Source organism: Arvicola amphibius, chromosome 2, assembly GCF_903992535.2.
Source record: "Arvicola amphibius chromosome 2, mArvAmp1.2, whole genome shotgun sequence".
NCBI lineage: Eukaryota > Metazoa > Chordata > Mammalia > Rodentia > Cricetidae > Arvicola > Arvicola amphibius.
This window is the reverse complement of record NC_052048.2, coordinates 41,549,715-41,570,301: the sequence shown is the minus strand read 5'-3', so window position 1 is coordinate 41,570,301 and position 20,587 is coordinate 41,549,715. Positions and strand designations below refer to the sequence as shown.

Here is a 20,587-nt window from a genome sequence, read left to right as displayed (position 1 = left end):
AATTTTCTAACAACATCACGGTTAAGGATCTGTGGGCGTAAAACATGTTTGATGAGAACATCTGAACTAAAGGATACGAGATGTTTCTCTAAGCTGCCATAGCTAATCTGATATAATAGAGTCTTAATGGCTGTGGATATTCTGAAGGTTTGACAAGCTTAGGAACTTGGCAGTCATTTTTAGACCTCTATTCCAGCCAATTCCATTTTGGGTCCATGGGGCCAAAGGTCTTGGATGGTCATTTGGCTTGTCAGTTAGGAAGCATCTGCTCAGTGTTCCTGGTGTGCAGTATACTATGAAGTCAAAGCAGCCAGTTTGCAGACCATGGTGACATAATCTTAGAGAACTCCAAACTATCAAAGTGTCTAGCTTTATTGTTTATTGGGATTATAAAACTGGATTCTCAACAACAGAATAACAGATGGAGAAACTGTGGGAAATAAAATGCTAGTGCTGTCCTGCCTAGAACTGCGATGACTTGGGCTAATGATTGTATTTACTTATTTTTTTATGGGCTGGGGCTTTGGAGATTAGAAGCCAACTTTCAGGAGTTAGGTCTTTTCCTCCATCATGTGGGCCCAAAGATCAGCTTCAGTTAATCGGGTTTGGAAGCAAACACTTTTATCAACTGAGCCATCTTGCTGGTCCCAAAGTTGTAATCATACATTTAACCAATAAATACTGAGGAATACACTTTGTAAGCTTTCCAGGAAGAATGTGTGCATTTTTCTGTACTTGGAAATGATATAGTTAAGCTGTCTAGTGGGAGCAGGAATCAAGAGTGAGGCTGTATTGCATGAGAGTGCAGAGTTAAAACACATTCACTTTCAGTGATATGCCAAAGCCACAGAATCGTGAATGGGATGGTGGAATTATGTATAGATTGACAGCTCAAAGATTCACATGGTCCTGAAAATCATCTTCCATGAAATGTCAGGCAATCAAAAATGAAAACAGAGTTCCCATCAGAAGATACTCCCGGCTGACAAACCCCTTGCAGGCAAGCCATGCGCATGGCATGTTCCAATTAATAAAATTCTCTGTATTGTTAAGTTGACTACTCTTGGATAATTTCTAGATTTTTCTATCATTTTTGTTGCTATTCTACATGGTTCTTTGTTTTTAAGCATACTATCTAAATTGTTACTGATTGTTAAAGTATGCTTCCACTACTCTTAAAAGTTATTTGAAATCTGCTAAGCTTATTAAAACCTCTTGTTAGTTCTAATAGCCTATTGATTACATTGTTCTTTCAAATATCACAATCTTCCCCATTTTCCTAATGCTTAGGGTCAGCCCATTCCAGCTCTTGGGCCCACCACCTGTTTTTATTAATAAACTTTTGTTAGCACACACTCAACCTACCTATTGGTAGATATTTTTCAGTAACTGTTTTCAAAGTACAATGAGAGAGGTTAGAGCTTCTACCCAAAACGTCCAAAGAAATCCTGTACTCTGCGTTCATAAGAAGGCGTCGTTGACTTCTGAGACTATGATGCTGTTGTTAACTATCAAACGACTATCAATAGTGCTGCTACTGATTTCAATTAGTGTCAGTCCACAGAGAGAGAGAGAGAGAGAGAGAGAGAGAGAGAATTAATTCAACACAACATGAAGAACATTTTAATATGTATGAATATCCTCAAAGGAGACAAAAATACCTCCATATTCTATAATCCATTGCACAACCTGGATATGGCAAGTTACTTCAGGAATTCCAGTGAGCAGGCACTCTCCTGGCCAAGCAGGGATACACGCTCACGCTGGCTTTGTATTGAGACAACCTGCTAGAAAAAGTTTCCTCTGTATCTTAACTATTGAAAAGAAAAGAAGGAGGTACAGATATTATGTAAGACAAATAATGCATTTAATTTCATTTCTCATGAGTTTTGAGACCACTCCAAGATCCTGATACTAAAACACACATGATATTCTTGCTATACTACCTTACCTTTCTCTCGTGGTAGGAGATTCTTGCTAGGCACCCAACTTAGAGGGCATTATCTTACTGGACTCGGGTAGTGATACATGAGATGCTGGTGGTTACTTGAAGGGGCGTGGTCGATCTGCAATTATGATTAACCAGACTAGCTTCAATATATAATATTCAGCTTTAATAAAGGAAAGAAAAGGGAACTTACAAAAGCCAAGGTTCCAGCGAGGAGTGCAGGAAATAAAGAAGCCGAAAACAAAAGCACACGGATCTTTTAAAGGTATTTGGGGCTCCGGAGGGGGCACGCCCCCCAGACAAAGGGATTGGTCAGCTCCCCCATCAGTTACTTTTTGTCACTTTGATACAAAGTAAGGTTACTTAGGAAGAAGGCACCCCAGATGAAGAACTGAGTCCATTGGATGGGCCCATGGGAATGTTTGTGAGGCATTTCTGGATTATTGATTGGTGTGGGAGGGCCTAGCCCACTGTGGGCAGTGCCACCTATGGGCAGGTCGTTCTCGGTCATATAAGAAAGCAGGCTAAACACACTATGGAGAGCAAACCAATAAGAAGTGCTCTTCATGGCTCCTGCCTCTGTTTCTGCTTGAGTGACTGCCCAGACCTCTCCTCAGTGATGAACTGTGATGGGTATCTGCAAGCCAAATAAGCTGTTTCCTCTCTAAGTCGCTTTTGGTCATAGGTTTTATCTCAGTGACAGAAATAAACCACAACCGATCCTCTGTGCTTCATCAGCTTTTCCTTCATACTAAGGAAAAGTCATACTTTTTTTAAATGCCACCATGGCAAGCTCAGCTGAGGAAACTTGTATGACTAATCAGATATTTCCAAATAGTTTTAGGTTAATGGAATGCACACCGTGTGACCTGTTTTTCAAGAAAGTCAATGCGGAAACTTTTTCCAAGCCAATTTTGGCAATTATTTTTTTTTCAGTAGAAAATCCCACTCAGTGGAAGTTAGTAAATGTTCGTTCCATCTGTGGTTTAATTTAGCAAGCACAGATTCCAGCTAAGGCAGGCGTTGGCAAAAATCTTTCGGTGCACAGTTTTGCAAACTGTCTTCCTTCTGCCAGCACAGTGCTCTGCAAATTGTACTTAAACAAGAGCAGCATGTGGCTGATTTCACTTTCATATTCCATAAGTTGTCATCTATTTCCTAAATCCCTGTGTTCTTACAGACGTGGCCATCACCCCTTAATAAGTGTCTAGGTTTAAAATGTGGGACAGCCTCTACCCACAAGGTCATCAGCAAAGTTGTGGCTTTCCATTGCCTCATCGCTGGTAGACCTCCGTTTCTAGTATCCCACCGTGACTTGCTACCACGACAGGTTTATTAATGTCAGGTTGGACCTCTTGTTCAGGCTCAGGATAAGGATAGTGGCACTCAAGGTGTTTTCTTCACCTGGGAGCTACTTGGAGATGCCGCTCCTTATCCTTGGTCTGTCGTTCTGCTCTGTAAATTAGAAACACAAGCCCTCCAGGTGATTTCAATACAGAGTGAATGATGGCTTCTGAATAAATACCCAGGAACTTCTAGCCAGGCTTCCTCATGAAAGCAGCTTTTCCTTACACAGCGAAAAACTCATTGTTTAAATATGCCCTATCACCAGACAGTGTACCCAAAACAGCAGCTTTGTAAAAGCTGTAGAAACAGAAATCAGTACAGTGTTAATGGTGGTGACCTCCAGCCCGCTTTGTCAGGCATACTGAATAGTTAATGATTGATGTTAATATTTATTAAGTTCTACTGTAACATAAAGAGAGCGAAGATCTTGCCTTTTGGGAACATTGACATTAGGAATTTCGGGTACTTGAGGTAACTCTTAGAACTGTTATAATGGGTCTCTAGTTGTAAAGAAGAGAAAACATTGAAGCTGAATTTTCATAAGCCTAGACTGTATTTTCAAGCTCATGAGTAAATGCATAGAGGAAAGTATGTCTTTTTACAATTGGACATGATGGGCAAATCATTTAATCTACATGGAAGAAAAGTGTGGCAGAAACTGTTTCCTGGTCAATGCAGGGTGCATTGCATACATTCTCTCCAGTTTATCTTGGGTAATTAGATATATCTAAACTTTAATATCTCCCACCTTTGTGAGGAATAGAAAAAGACTCAAGGGTAATTCCATCAATGGCCTTGCTCTGTAAGTCACCAGATCATCTCTGGACCAGTTAAGTTCAAACATGTACAGGTGGTCAGAAAAATGACCTGAAAAGATGTGTCTCTGTTTTAAACAGCCTTTTGTTTGCTTCAAAACAGAAAGGTAACAGATTTCACATTTTATGTAAAAAGCAAAGGCCAAAATAGTTAGAATTAAAAGAAATAGCCTAATAAAACACAGCCTATAACACCAGATGTAACAAAGGTTAGATGGAGCACTTCCGCAGGTGTTCCCAAAAATATTATTCGCGGTATAGTTGAAGAAAAGTGCTTCCTTATTTATATGATAAGACAAGGCTACTCATTATATACACTGAATTTCCCATAAGCAGCAGTGAAAATCATCTTTATGTACTGTAATTACTGCTATGTATTTGGATCAATCTGTTCTTACTGATAATTCTTTGTTCATATTTATACTGCTATAAATATGGCTCACTCTATATTCCAAGAAACTACCCCCATATGACCAGAAAAACAAGCTATACAGTTGATGTTAGCAAATGAAAACCACAAGGATATGTAGTAAATGATGCTCATGTCTGGAAAACAGCATGTGTCTCTTACTATTATAGGCCACATTTAAAATGCCTCCATGCCTCCCATCTTTTCCTCCTTGCCACACATTCCCATTCATCGCACTTTTCTCAGATTTCTGTTAATGAGATAGGATTCGTGAATGGCACAGAAAAAAAAAGTGAACTTTCATTCCTCAAGATACGGTGTACAATGGAGGAAATAGCTTGTTTAAAACTCTCTATGCAGAGAATAGGAAATAGTTGCACTGTCGAGAGGCACCGTGGACTTTCTAAGATGTTTTATGTCCATAGTTATTCACTGAATACCTATTAAGATATTGGGCACCTAAGACAGGAATACAAGTATGAAAAATATAGATACATCACTTGGTGTGTGTAGTGATGAGCTGCGGGCAGGGCTGCTTTTCGTCCTGCCCGGCTCCCGGCCACCGGCTAGCTTATGCCCTGAAATAACAACACACAAATTGTATTCTTTTAAACACTGCCTGGCCCTTAGTTTCAGCCTCTTACTTACATCTTGACTAACCCATATCTAATAATCTGTGTAGCACCACAAAGTGGTGCCTTACCAGGTAGATTCTAGCGTATGTCCATCTTGGGCTGGAGCTTCATCGCATCTGGCATCTCTCTCAGGAGAGGCACGGCAGTCTGCCTAACTTAGGAGAGGTGTGGCATCTTACTGATCCTTCTACCTCACTTCCTCTTCCTGTTCTGTCTACTCCACCCACCTAAGGGGCGGTCTATCAAATGAGCCAGGCAGTTTCTTTATTAGCCAATGAAATCAACTCAAACAGAAGACTCTCCCACATCAGGTGTGTTTTTCATCTGGATGAACACTACTAAATACATATACAAATTAGAGAGTCTTGCATTGTGGTAAGATACCTTGAAAGGCAGGAAATACTGATAGAAATTAATAGTAAGTACAGAGTTTAGAGAAGGTAATCAGAAAACACTACTCTGGGGATGCTTCATTTTCAGTAAGACATAAATCAGCAAAGAGCCATGTATATGAATGTCATAGAGAGCATACGGCAAATGAATATATGAACACACAAAGCGCATCATGGCTCATTGAAGCATCATTGGCAGTAGCTGAATATGGCAGCTGCCCAAATGCTCATCTGTCAGTGCTGCAGTATGTTGCATCCTACCTTTCCCCACCTCCATCCTCAAAATGGAGCTTTATTAAGTCTCGGGGTCATTGTGACTCCAAATAATTAAAATGAGGTCATCCTGCAATAGAATGGGCACTTCTCCTACAGAGAAGATACAGAAAGTCATTTGAAAACAGAGGCAGAGATTTGAATGACATAACCACAGGTCAGGAAACACTGCCAATTAACATCTACCTCCAGAACCTAGAGAGAAGCAAGGGAATTAAACTCGGAGTTCTTGAGCTCAGAGCTGTTCATGCCTCCAGAACTATAGAAAAATACGTTCTTTCAGCTGCTTGGTTTGTAGCTTTTTGTTATAGGACCACTATGAAACTAATGCAAATTTTCATCTTGTAAATGAAATGTGGGATGTGCCTACAGCGGCATCCAGTTTTGCAACAGGGCAAACAGAATGCTGGTGTGCTAGAGCAGGGGCCTGGAAAGCAGGCCATATAAAAGAAACCAGATGGGAATGATACCAAGTAGGGACTTGAGAGAGGCAGGTGGTTAAGAACATCGGCTGTTCTTGCAGAAGGTCCAGGTTCAGTTCCCAGAACCTACATGGCAGCTCACAACTGTCTGGAATTCTATTTCCAGAGGATCTGGCCCCCTCTTCTGACCTTCAAAGGAACCAGCCATACATGGGGTACACTTACATATATGAAAGCAAACATTTATATAAATAAAATAAAAATAAGGAAATATTTTTAAAAGGCTTCAGATATATGATTCCACTACTATGAAATGCCCAGAGCAGGTAGATGTGCCAAAAGTAGATCAAAGTTTGTTTTAGGCTGTGTTGTGCTGTGCTGGGAATTAACAGGAAATAGACTTCACGGATATTATTTGGGTATTGAAATGCTCAGAAACCAGATTTCGGTGACAGTGGCATGCATTAACAGACTTGCTAAGAATCAGTGAACTGCTCCCTTAAAATCAGTAAATTGTTAATATGCAAGTCACATCTTTTTAAAATTGTTTATTTTTTAAGAACTTTAGAAACAGTAAAAAAATGAAGCAGGAAAAATGTTGGTTCTTTCCAGTCTTTCACAAACCACAGTGGGCTAGAAAGTAGAACATTCAGAGGGGAGAAAGAGGCATTTTATGTAACAATTCTACAACAGGCGACTTGTAGACGAAAGTTTCTATCCTGCCTGGCTCCGCAGTCAATCAGTCCCAACGTAACACACAGAGGACTTTTTGGCCTATTAGCTCAGGCTTATTATTAACTAGCTATTACTACTTAAATTAATCCATAAAATCTATGTTTAGCCACATGGCTTAGTACCTTTTCTCGGTGCAACATTTTCATCTTGCTTTCTCTGCAGGGACTCCAAATCTACACTCTAATGGGTAGAACTTTAAGGATGGAGAAATAGACATTTGACGATCTGGACATTGAGTCTCTATCCACACTGATGCTGAGAACAAGGTTATATGAGATAGACGTCCTCCTTGCTATAATCTTCATAGATTCATTAAAGAAACATGATGTACATGTAATGACAATATTGAAAGATAAGACAGGGGCAAAGTCAATCACCTCTAATACATCCTTGCTGCTAAAATATTTCACCCTACTCTTTCATCTCCATTTAACGTGTGATACATTGCCATGCAAACTGTCTTGATTTCCTAGGAAGAAAAGACATCCTCCTTTTAAGGCAACACTTTCTTTTCAATTAACACCAATCTCAGAGTATACAGCCACATGCACAGCACTAAAAGGTGTTAACGTGCTCACTGCACTCCGAGTCATACTACTGATATTTATGGGATGATGATTCAACCTACAGACGGTTTGTTAGCAAGTTCAGCAGCTGTGTGTGAATGCTGTTGTTAGTATGTGCCACCCCGTTACCCAGTCAGCTTTGTGCAAACGCTCAAAGGGAAGCAATCAAATGGAAGTGCAAGAGGAATTATGGCAGAGACTTGTCCAGAAAGGGCCAAAAAGGGGAAATAGCTTTGTTTGTGAACAAGTCAAATGTGGCTTTGGTGTATTTAAACTTACTTTGACAGTTTTATATACTGTGGTGGAGAAAGGACATGGTAAAAGGTGAAGACTCAAGCCTTGAGTTTTAACTTTGACCATTAACTAGATATTGGTGGGACTAAAAGCAGAGTGTTAACCCTTTTGAGATGACAGCCTCCCTTGTAGAAGGAAGAACAGCTATCAATGGCAGTTGTACCCTTTTGAGGACTAAAAGTTGTCTCAATCCCTTGCTCTAAAAATCCCTAATTGTGATCTTCTCTGGATGCACAGAAGTGTTTATTTGGGAACATCAAACTTAATGACCCTGAAGGAAGAGATGGCTCAGCAGTTAAAAGCACTTATTCTTGCAGAGTACCAAGGTTCAGTTTCCAAATGTAGTTAGTGGCTCATCACCATCTGTAACTCCAGTTCCAGGGGTTACTACATCTACTGACCTCCTTAGAGACCACACAATCACACTGTCTACATACATGCACGCAGGCAAAACATTCATACATATAAAATAAACGAATCTAAAAAGATTATTTTTAAGAATGGTGCAGAAGTCCTTTCAAAGTCCCTTCTAAAGCCAGTCTTCCCTTTAGTCTAGGGAAAGAAAATAAAACCAAATAGCAAGAGCAGAACTGTATTAAAGTTCACCTCTTGACCACAGCCCTCATGGCAAAACCAGCAACACTGTAAATATCTAACTCATATGCTGAGCTGGTTTTTTTTTCATGGACTGATTAGATCCTTGTGGTGCCTCTCAGTTTCTAAACCAGCACAAGAAACATGTTTGCAAGATGAATAAAATCAGCTCTCTTTGTTACTGCACCTGGGCCCATCCGTTTCTTGTTGTTACCCTTAGGGAGGGCCTAAATGAGAGCTGAACTGAAGTGACCATTTGCTTTCCAATAAACTTGATAACCCCAAACTCTTTACCAGTACTGTTAAATCAATAATCATGGAAATGTCCGGAGATCAGATAGAAAAAAATGTATTAAACCTGTGGCAGCCTTCACTAATGAATCAAGATAGCATTGATAGGAAATGAATGATACGTTTTTAGTCATAAAACATATATTTCGTCTGTTGGGCTCTTAATATGACTATGATCACACAGTCATCTTTCTAGATATGGAGATTATGACTGCAAGGGTAATTAACTACTTCATTGATAGGACAAGCACATGCCAACATTGCTGTTAACCATTTATTGTGCGTTAACGACATAGAATGCTGCCTTGAATGTACTCATTTAGATCCATTCAGATTGGCCTCAGATGTGAATAAACACTGCAACCAGGGAATGACTCTGAGAAGTCACTATGTGGACACCCTAAAGGATGTATTTTAAAAGCGTTTATAAATAGTTTAATGTTTTGTGAAGTGTATTTCTAAAGGGAGTGTTATTCCTTCTCACTAGCAATATATCAATTCTTCTTCCTTTCCCCACCCCGAGCAACCTTTACAAAGTACTTCTCAAAAGCATAGAGAATCTTATCCTCTGCAGGTGGTGTGAACGTTTTGATATGAAGTTTTCTCTCAAAGAAACTGGGGTCACATGCTATTAGAGAAGAGCCCGTTTCAAATGAAGGAATTGAGTGTGCACCTACCACCATATAGGAATACTCCTAATTGTCAGAAAACACTTATGTACATCTTGACAGAACCTCTGAGACTTGGTTTCTTTGTCTGTTCACAGGGGTAATGGGTGAATATGAGCCCAAAATAGAAGTACAGTTTCCAGAAACAGTCCCGGCCGAGAGAGGAACAACAGTCAAACTGGAATGCTTCGCCTTAGGAAAGTAAGTTCTGCTTGTCCCTCCTCCACTTGCCTCTGGCAGGTAGAGTATTATCTTCAGCGCTCACAATGATGGTTCCTGAGCTGTCTGAATAGCAAATCACCTTCCTCTTCGTAATTCTGTGCTTGCATCTTTGATTCTGTGCTCTTCCTATGGAAAAAGACAGGTAATGGCTCCAGAAGGATTGGGCTGCCACGGCTGACACGGCCACAAAGGAGAGGAGGACAGATGATTCTGAAAAAGTCTTTCATTCTATTATTATGACCTATAATGTACATACTGTCTAACCCACAGTGACAGGAAAACAATGGCCTTCATTTGAGGTACAGGCAAGCTGACAATTTGGAAAAACGGGGACTTTCATTCTGGGTCCGTTTGCAGAGAATACATAAAATTTTTCTTGAATGCCTTTTCAAATTGCCAAACTCTCCTCTCTCATTTGGATTCCCTTCTGCTCTCGCTGGAGACTGAGAAGAGCTGATATCTACGAGTCTATTTTAGACTGGTCTGAAAATTATTCACAACTTTATTATTCCATCTGGATTACACTTAAAAGAACCAACTTGGAAAGCACTTAGACTTCCCAGAGAGGATCTGCCAGAGGGCATCGGAAGGGAAGCGCAGATCAGCTGGGGTTTTTATGTGCCAGTAACCAACAGGAATGGTTTGCTGTCCACAGTGTAAACTACCACCAGAAGGGAGAACGCTGGGGCACTTGTGGATTTTAATGGTCTGTGTCGGTGTTTTTGCCCAACCCCATCTATCCAGAAACCCATTCTTAATCCTGTCTGTTTTTTTTTTTTTTTCCATGCCTAAGTATGGACAAAAGACACAGCACGAGAGCTTTGTCTCTTTGAAATGAAATGTCTTGTGTTTCACAGAAACTTCTGGCATTCTTTGCACTTCCAATTTTATTTTCAATTCTAATGGAATGATTGTTTTCAAGTTGTGGCAATGTAGGCCACAGCAGTGTCTTTACTTTGATGAGGTTTACCACAGCAGTAATTTTGTATCTCCTAAAAACTTACCACAGTGGATAAATTGTGACAGAGCTGCAGGACTGAATGCTATACCAACATGAAAAGCAAGCTGTCAAGCCACATGTAGGACATGGAAAATGGCAATGATTTGTTGCTGAGAAGAAAAGTAGATTGCACATCTTGTGATGTGGTTGATCTTAAAACTTTAAAGTCTCTCTGTGAACCTAGAAAACAACCAGGGAGACAGCAAGAGCAGGTGACTGGATCGTCGGGGTCTATATTTGGCAATCTTTGCAAGATGACACTTTAAAAAACCCTCCCTAGAGAAAGCAAAATTCACATTGCTCACACTTCCAAAGGGACTATGAATTAAAATCTATTCACAATGTTTGAATGGTGCTAAAATAAAAACAAAAGACACAAATTGGGTTCTTCAGATCCATACAGAAATGTTTGGATATGCATGTCTAGCTGTTGAAACACACCACTATCGCTCACTTAGGAGTAGAAGGCTTGTCTAAGTTCAGTTGTGTTTAAAAGCATGTATTAAGTATACATATGCTTGACTGTAAAGGCATCCGTACGTAATGTGCTTCTGATGGAGCCCTCCTGCATTTTGAATCAGTGTCTGCCTAATAAACTTAAATTATTTTAAAAACAAATATAGTAGATTTGATAGCTTTATTTTTTTAAATACTATCTCAATTTTTCCAGAGAAGATTGGCAAGTCTTTAGTGTGATTACTTCTCTGTGAGTGTTTTTGTGAAAAATAAATAAGTAAATAATTGTATCCCCTGCTAGGAAGCCGCAATCCTAAAAGCTGCAGTTAGCTTAAAAACCACTCATTTGCAAACAGACTGCCCTCCTTGGCAATTTAAGATGTGTTCCAAACAGTTATGGCAAGAGGATGATAGATGCCTGGAGAGTACATTAAGATGCAACAGACTGTTCTTTTCTTCATCTTGCTACTTTAATTATTGTTTTCACAAACCACCTTCCAAATGGACCACTATAAATCGGTGAGGTCATCAATATGTAAACGACAATAAGGACAACAATTGTGTACCCAGATCAGCTTGGCATGAGTGAATTGCTCTTCTATGCCAGCAATTAGGTTGTAGTTTCCAGACTTTATGGTCTCATTACTTTTATTATCACTTGTTCAATATGTGGGTGTAACTTACAGTGTGGTATTCACATTGCTGGACCTAACATTTACAAGAATATATTGTTTCTGCTCTCTACTAGTACATTACAGACTTGGAACAAACTGTTAATATCTTATTGTCTCATGATTTATGGGTTAGGAATTCAAGAAAGGCTTATCTGGGTGATGTTTTGGGTCTGTGTGATATCTCTGAGGGTCTGATGATGTGAAGCTGGCACATCAGTTGTTGGAGACCTCAAAGACACATCACTCACTTTTCTTGCATCTTGGAGGCAAGGTTGCGTGATGGGGCCAGATGGGTCTGTCATTAGGTGAACCTCCATGGAACATCCTCTGTGTGAGCTTCTCATAGGTGCCTCAGAGAGTGTTCCAAGAAAAAGAGCATGTAAGCTGTCTGCCTCTTAAGGCTTGAATCTAGAAATCAACTCGCTATCACTCCTGTCTATTTATTAGTTAGAAGGGCTAAAGAGCCCAACAAGTTCAAGGGGAATAGATGTGAGCTTTTTTTCAGTGAAAAGGATGTGTATAAAGTTGCCTCCATTTTAATTCCACTACATATATGCCTGAACATTTTATTTTAATAATTATAATTTAGAAAATCCAGATGTACTAGAAAATTATAAAATTAACTTTTTGAAAATGCTCTTTTCTTTCAATGATAATGGTGCATAGGGAGTCGATTACATTGATTTTTAAGATTTTTAAGAAAAACGTGAAGTGACTAATGCTAGAGATATAGATGCTGCTAAAATAATGCTAATATAGGAAAGAAATTTGGGGAATCTTTAATGTGCTCTTGGCTTAGAAACAATGGAAAGGGTTACCAGTGTAGATTTTTAAAAGAGACTAGGCTTTCTTTAATTTGGGTTATCTTATTGTATTCTCACTACCAGCCCAGTCCCAACTATTCTATGGCGAAGAGCTGATGGGAAGCCAATAGCAAGGAAAGCCAGAAGACACAAGTCAAATGGAATTCTGGAAATTCCCAATTTTCAACAGGAAGATGCTGGCTCATATGAATGTGTGGCTGAAAACTCTAGAGGCAAAAACGTAGCAAAGGGACAGTTGACTTTTTACGGTAAGTTTTCAGTTTTCCTTATGATTTGCCATGCTACAGAACTTTTCATATTAAAATCCTGCATGGGCAGGTTTGAAGTTGGAGGGGTTTTATTGTTTGTTTGTTTGTTTGGGTATGTTTTGTTGTTTTGTTTGTTTGTTTGTTTGGGTATGTTTTGTTGTTTTGTTTGTTTGTTTGTTTGTTTTGGGGGTAGTTTTTTTTGAATCACGTAGAATAAATAGGATTAAGACTCTTGCTTTTCTACAAAATTAGCATGCCCTGACTGACTCTGGGTATGGAGAATGCAGGTGGGGGCAAGGATGTTGAAGAAGCAGAGAGGAAGGAATTAAGCTGATGTGTTTAGGAGATGGATGGTAGTGTGAACACACTCCCAAAGGAGACTATATCCTGATTAACCCTTCCCATTGAGCATAAGCATGGCACCGGAAATTGTTAGTTATTTGTGTGTGTGTTAATTGAAACTCTTTGTTTCATTTGAACTTTGAATCGAGGCTCATCCTAATCCTTTGTAATTTCTGCAACTCCGCAGCACTTTTATATGGTATCATGAACATATCAGAATGCACAATGTCCAAATTTAGCTCTCAGAATGGACCTCAGAGTAGAGCATAAAAAATATCTCATCACATAGCTTTTTTTTATGTGAAGTTTGCCTTGTTCTGGACAAACCATCTGTATTGACCCACACATAATATAAGGGCAAAATCTGTGCCACATAGTTCTTATCTAGTGTATCCTGGAAAGCTCCACAGGCTATTGATCTGAAATCCAGAAAAGGGTCCACCAGAAATGCACTGGTGCCAATTTTTTGGTCTCTCTATTTTGTAGCTCACAGTGTGGATTAGATTGGCTTTGAATTCTCAGTACTGGAATTAAATACATGTGCCACCGTACTTGGCTAATAGCGCATATTTCTATATATTCTTCCAACAAAGTCCTTTAGTTTTGAGATAAGCTAATAACCACAATCAGTAGTCATACAAATCATCTAGATGCAGATTGGGAACCAGAAAACATATCCAACATCAGCCATTGACCTTTTTGTGCCCAGCTCTCAGCATTTTAAACTCACATACCCCTGAAGCAGCTGGTGTTACAAAATTCTAGAAAGTTCTTCATAAAATGATCAGGACAGCAATAGCTTGGGCAGAAAAACACCTACACTTTGTTTGTCTTTCTCCCTATATCAAATGAGGATTTGATATTTGGTTTGTACTTTCTTAAATTATGAGAGCTGATGTTTTATTTGATGCATTAAAATATATACCACAGTTAACTGGACACCCACAAGAGCCAAGGTTACAGATTTATTTGGTGAGAAGCAATTGCCATGTATTTTTAACTGTTTGGGATTTACTTTTCTCATCTTTCTGATAATTGTTTCCTTTATGTCAGGTAGCAACCACTTGAACTTAGTTAAGCAAAATGGACAACATTTTTCTTTCTTCTTAGCGAATAGACTTTTGAATTGGTGGTTCCTAAACATAGTAATGCTCAATTAATTGAATAAAGTTACTTCCACTTTCATGATTTCATTTTAAATGTTTGGGATTTCATTTGCTTGCATTCAGGATGCTAAGAAGGTGTTTTCTATAGCCAGGGATTGCCATGGACTCTTCCTAAGAATTCGAGGTCCCCCACCCAGGAAATACAGCAATGTAGAGTTACTATGGTGGAGGATGTACCTTGTCATGAGCCCCAGCCTTGTGTGAAATAGGTGCTTCCCAGGGATCCTGCCCTAGAGATGAAAAGTCATGGAGGAACAGTGTTTGCCTTTTAAATGACCTGTCTGCAGCAGTGCTTGGCAAAGGAGCAGAACAATTGACCTGTTTTCTGGAGATAGCAGAATGTCACCACCTTGTCAGTCACTCTTGAGATCAGATCAGTTGACTTTCACGGCACTTGGCTATTGTATCTGTTTATTCTTTTGTTCCTCCTCAACTAGCATATCACTGATATTGTCTTCACTGTCACAGGAAGGCTTAATTATACAGAAGTGCTTGATAACTATCTTTTTCTTCTCTTTTTCTTTCTTTCTTTTTTGTTTTTTTTTTTTTTGTTTGGTTTTTTTTTTTTTTTTTTTTGGAAGGGAGGGGTTTGGTGTGTTCCCAGTGCTATGTTCCTAATATCCAGCTGCCTTAATCTTCAAGTTAAATGAATTATTATAATTAAAATCACTGTGTAGTGTCCCCCAAAGGGAGAAAGTAGCCCTAGTCACTTATCCAGGAACATTATGCCTTTGTTTACAAGACAATTCCTTACAACATTAAGCTATGCTAGCTCAGGGATTAGAAACCATGGGTTTGTGCGTAGAAATCTGTATATATTCAGTTGTAATGAAAAACAAAATTTGCAGGAAAATGGGTGAATTTGAAACAAGGTGACTGAAAATAAACAAAATTAGCATGTTCTCTGTCATATGAGAATACTAGTCTGTGGTATAAACATGCACACATGAATATAAGCAGTTATCTTTCACACATGGACAAGAAAGAGGAAGAGAACATAGAAGATACTAAGAGAGAACCAAGGGTAGGGACATGAGGGAGAAGCAGAAACACAAAAACAAACTTTATTTGATAGTACCTTGTAGACTTATTAAAAGCTAATAATCAAAAAGGAAAACCCAGAGTAGACGTGATTTTACTGTTGTACCACACTGTTGACCCAATTAGGAGCTCTGCAGTAACAGTCGTGGTAAAATGGATTTTTATTTCCTTGTTGCACTAAGAAAAGCATTTAGCCTTTTTCAAAAGGCTGGCTGTGTAGAATCAGATCACACTCTCCGCCCCTGTGAGAGCTCAGCAGAGGCACCTGGTACTGGCCACTGCTACCGACTGCCGCGTCCACATAGGCTAATGTGCACCACTGCTACCGACTGCCGCGTCCACATAGGCTAATGTGCACCAGTGCTACCGACTGCCGCGTCCACATAGGCTAATGTGCACCACTGCTACCGACTGCCGCGTCCACATAGGCTAATGTGCACCACTGCTACCGACTGCCGCGTCCACATCATAGGCTAATGTGCGCCACTGCTACCGACTGCCGCGTCCACATAGGCTAATGTGCGCCACTTTGTTTCATTACATATGAAGGTCTGAGGTGAGTTCAGACACAGAACGTTCTATATCCCCTTATCTTGTTTATTTATTTTGCTCAGACCTCTACTTTTCCAGGGAAGTCAACTTTAATCTGCTGTTTCAGACATTTTTTTTTTTTTTATTGGCAAGAGAAAGTCTTAAAAATAAATCTGTCTTCAGATGTAGAATGGTAAAATTTGTTACCTGGGGCTGAACTTTTCCCATGTGACCTTAATACGTTATGCATTTGTTCAGATGTTTACATGGCCCTACTATGTAGGGGGCTACTGCTATATAGTAGGATGTTAGAAAACATTTGCCCTCAAGAACCTGATATTTCACCAGATATTAACAGATTAAGTACTCAAACAAATCAATAAACTCAAATATTTCAGGTTTTAGAAAGAATACAAGTGAAAATAATGATACCCCTTGGTTATAAAGAAACTGGCCACAGAAAAAGACTCCAAGATAAAAAAGTCAGGGAAGGCATATATAATATTGACCCCTGAGCAGAAATCCCAAAGTAAAATAAGAGATAGCTTTCCACAAGGAAGCACATTCCAGGCAGAAAATAGGGAGGAGGCACAAAAGCCCCGAGGCTGACAGCTGCAAGGCAAGTTTGAGAAGCAGGGAAGAAGTCTGTGTTTCCACTTCATAAGGACCAAGATAAGATGGGGGGAGGGGGGAATCTGTGTTTCTACAATATAAGGACCAAGGACAGACATCTGAAAGAAAGGAAGGTAAGGGCCAGGCAGTTCCTTGGAAGACAGGCGGAGTTTAGGTTTTATTCACAGTCCATGGGAGGATAAGTGGCGAAATGATTCCGTCTGATTCATACTTCTAAGGAGGTGATTGCTTTATGAGAAGTAGGTGTTTAAATCACAAGAGCAGAAAGGCCAGTGAAGCAGCCATTTGTCCTTTCTGTATGAGACATGTTCATGGCTGGGACTTGAATGAGGAAGAGAATTAGAGACACAGATATATTTTGGAGTCAGAGCCAGTGGGGCTTGCTTATTTCATTCCTCCAACTACCCATTTAGAGAGAAGCTGACTCCCAAAGATATTAAAGTGTGTGATTAATGTTTACATATTGAGAAACAGAACTGGATTCCAAACACCGTGCTAGAGGTTCTGAAGTTTCAGTGTGCATCGGGGTAAGTGGGAAATCTTAAGAAAATACCGAATATTGGACCTCGTACATGGAGGTTTTGATTTGGTAGATAGGAAATTGCATTTCAGTTAATTTCCCTGGCGTCCTGCTACTGCTGATGCTTGTGTGGGGACCACATGGTAGGGACCATGGCTCTGTGAGATTGTTTCCAATGTTAGAGTGAGACCCAAGATTAGATTACTTGCAAAAGATTGTTACTGTTGCTCTGGAAAACTTCTATCTTGGTATCCCATAAGGCACCACAGTCAGTCTATATATACCAAGTCCAATCAGAGGCCTAGGTCTAGTAGTTTCTTGTAGAGAGGAAAGGGAAATGTGAGGTTCATGTCTTTCACTTGGGAATTGCTCATCGCTCCACCTGCTCATCTCTGGAATCACCCTTTTTATGTACAAATATACAGATAGAATTACAGCCTCATCTGGAAGAATGAGCTATGAACTAAGATCTAATTGTGCCTTTTGCACACTTTCTCCTCCAGTAATAATTGTTACACTCATCACTAAGAAACTGAGAAATTTCATATCCCAATAAAAAATTTATTTCAAAGACTCTAAAAAGCCTTTTTTGGAAGAAACTATTGGGTCCATTCCTTTGATTTTACAAATAAAAAGAAACCTAGGGACAAACTATTGTTTTTCCAAAGATAACACACTGTGTGGAATCTGACTACACCTCAAACTGCTCCCTGCCACATGACATGTGCTGTTGTTGCTCCCAGTTCAGTGTTTTGATAAAATACATCAGGGATCCATCAGTCAGTCATCCTTGAATACTCTCTGTAACCAATGAATGTCATAACTGAACACTTTTGGATAAACGTTGGACCCTTTTGCTTTGCTTTTGTTGTTGTTTTGTTTTGTTTACACTGGTCTAACTTATCACTGAGTTGGAAAGGAGCTCTTTAAAAAAACTGTTCTTCAAATTTCTGTAAGATGTTTCTAGATTTTTGTGTGCTGCAGTCCTGTGACTGTAAAGGGGAAACTGTACTCTAGGGGGTACCAGAGTATGGGTGAGGTCATCAGGAAGTGATTACAGAAGCATTTTGTGCTCAGCTTCCTAATTCCTCATGCATGTGCTATGTATATGTGACAGCTAGATAATATTCAATCCTGCAAAATGGCTTAGAGGACAGAGTGACCAGAAGATGAACACAGCAGTTAAGGTGATTTCACAGTACAGCAATAACTGCTTAATTGTCCTAGGCAGAACTCATACAGGGACCCTCAGTTCCCCCTGGGTGTCCCATAAAGTACAGCCCATGAGTTTTGTTCCTTTTCTTGCATCTAATGACAGCAATAAATTTAATTGCAATAGTTTTTCAAGGCGTGGGCATCAAGAACATGCTGTAAGTAACAGGGAAATAATATAGAAATGGGGATAGAAACTCCTCACACTAATAGAAGTGGCAAACCACAAACCAAAAGTAGTGTGTGGAAACATAATTTTAGCCTCTCTATATTGTCACAGAAGAAAAAAACATACTAAGTATATTTTTTACTCATTAAACTTACTATGCCAAGTTTTGTGTGAATGGATCCATTCATCTAATGGACTATCACACACTTCTATTGTCAAGTTTTCAGACTGACCAAAGAATCACTGAACGTCTCCAATCTGTATTTATGGTGTCTCTATCCACCAATATCTACCATGTTGTAAGTTAAAACTGAGATTTTGATTTAGTATATCATTTATTTTAAATGACCAGAAAACAATGCATGTTTAGATGATGAACATATTTTAAGAAAATAAATTCAATTTTTTTCCAAACCAAATCATTACAGATAAGGGTAGAATTTGTATTTTTGTAAACCTCTTTAACATCTGTTTCAGCTTAGGAAAACTAGATTGTCATATGTATTTCCATGTTCACCCTGCTGTGATATGTTGATTTAGTTGAAGAATATGAAGGAATCTGGTCTCACAAACCACAAATATGTGGTTTGAACCGTAGAAATTCGTGGATGCTGGGGATCCACAATGTTCCAGGGGTGACATTTTGAGTATTATAGGTCCAGATGAATATCCTCAATGTCATTGGTAGATAAGACATAATTTTAGGTCCTCTAACTAAAGAAGAGGCACTGGAGCAGAACAGATCCCTCTCAATCTGGGTCCAAACATCCCTAGGCCTCCTGATAGCAAGGGGGTGATGCCACTTAACTTGCATTGGTGTTTGTGTTGGAAGTATTATGCCTCATGGGATGCTGGTGAGAGCCACATGTAAGTGATGTATATTGGTGATTGTATTGGGAATTTATGATGGTCTGAGGAGGGGAATGAATTCAGCATAGTCAGAGCAAATTCAGACAAACATTAGGTCACAGCTTAAGTAAATATGAAAAGAAGGAATTAATTCTAGTTAGAGTAAGGTCATAGGTTAATGTCAGAGTGCAAATGGCCTTAGTGTATCAGTCCTAAAGCCTTTTAAATAGTGGAAATATTGTGATTTATTTTTTTCTCTCTAGCTCACTTATAAAGTCATGAATTGTCTATAGCATCCCTGGAAGGAGAAGGGAAAATATGTACTTTTATAGTTGTCATGTATGGCCCGGGTTAGTATCGCCATTTCTCATGGATGATCTTATACCCATGCATACAAAAACCACTAATCAGCTGAGTGCGTGAAATCAATTTATCCATCCATCCATAAATTAATAAACGAATGATTATGAAGGAGAATATAAAGTTTGTAGGAAAAAATGATAGGGGCTCTGGAAGAGGCTGGAGGGAAGAAGTTAGGGGCAGACATTATCATAGTACATTGTATGGAATTTACAAAGAATAAATAAAAATTAAAATTATAAATTAGAAATCATATAGTAGATGACACACAATACTTAGGCTGTGTGCCGAGTGAGCTCCAAAGGAGGAGGACTGATGTTTGAAGGACAAAGGGATTCTCGAGGACATACACTGCAGAGCAAAATGTTTGTTAGAAGATGAAGGAGAGTCCTCCTGAAAACAAGATGGTGTAAGCAAAGATATAGAGGCAGGAACTGGCTTACTATTATAACTAAAGACAAAGAAAACCTCTCTGCAAAGAACTTAACATTCACTGGCTGAGGAGAAAGTAAGAAAACTGGGTGAGAGCAGATGGCAGATGAGTTTAAACATTAGCCCAAAGATATGAAATAATGGTGATGGTCTCTTAATGAGTGTCACATTGACAGCGGGTGAAGCATATTTACAGACCCCATCCAGTAGCTCATATACACATGACTTTCTGCAATCATATTCACTTTCTATGTTAATGAATACCTATTAACAAAAATATGCCCACTATGACTTGCCTTCTAGGGTATCTTCACATTTTCAACTGATATCATTACAATATCTTATGTCTATGCGTGTTTTGCTTGCACATATGTCTGTCTTTGCACCATGTTGGGATCCGGTGTCTGCAGAGGTCTGAAAAGAACATCAAAAACCCCTAGAACTGCAGTTAAGGATGACTATTTGCCATTGTGTGGGCACTAAGGACCAAACCGAGGTCTTCTGCAAGAACAAGTGTTC

The 20,587-nt window shown here is 39.3% G+C and overlaps 1 protein-coding gene across 1 annotated transcript in view; it reads left to right on the top strand.

Moving 5' to 3' along the window:
• Cntn4 (contactin 4) overlaps positions 1-20,587 on the top strand; it is a 353,211-nt gene that overhangs the window by 138,789 nt on the left and 193,835 nt on the right. Inside the window, exons 5-6 of the mRNA XM_038319285.1 lie at positions 9,488-9,590; positions 12,629-12,813. Coding sequence (XP_038175213.1) covers positions 9,488-9,590; positions 12,629-12,813 — 288 coding nt within the window. The remainder of the gene's footprint in view (positions 1-9,487; positions 9,591-12,628; positions 12,814-20,587) is intronic.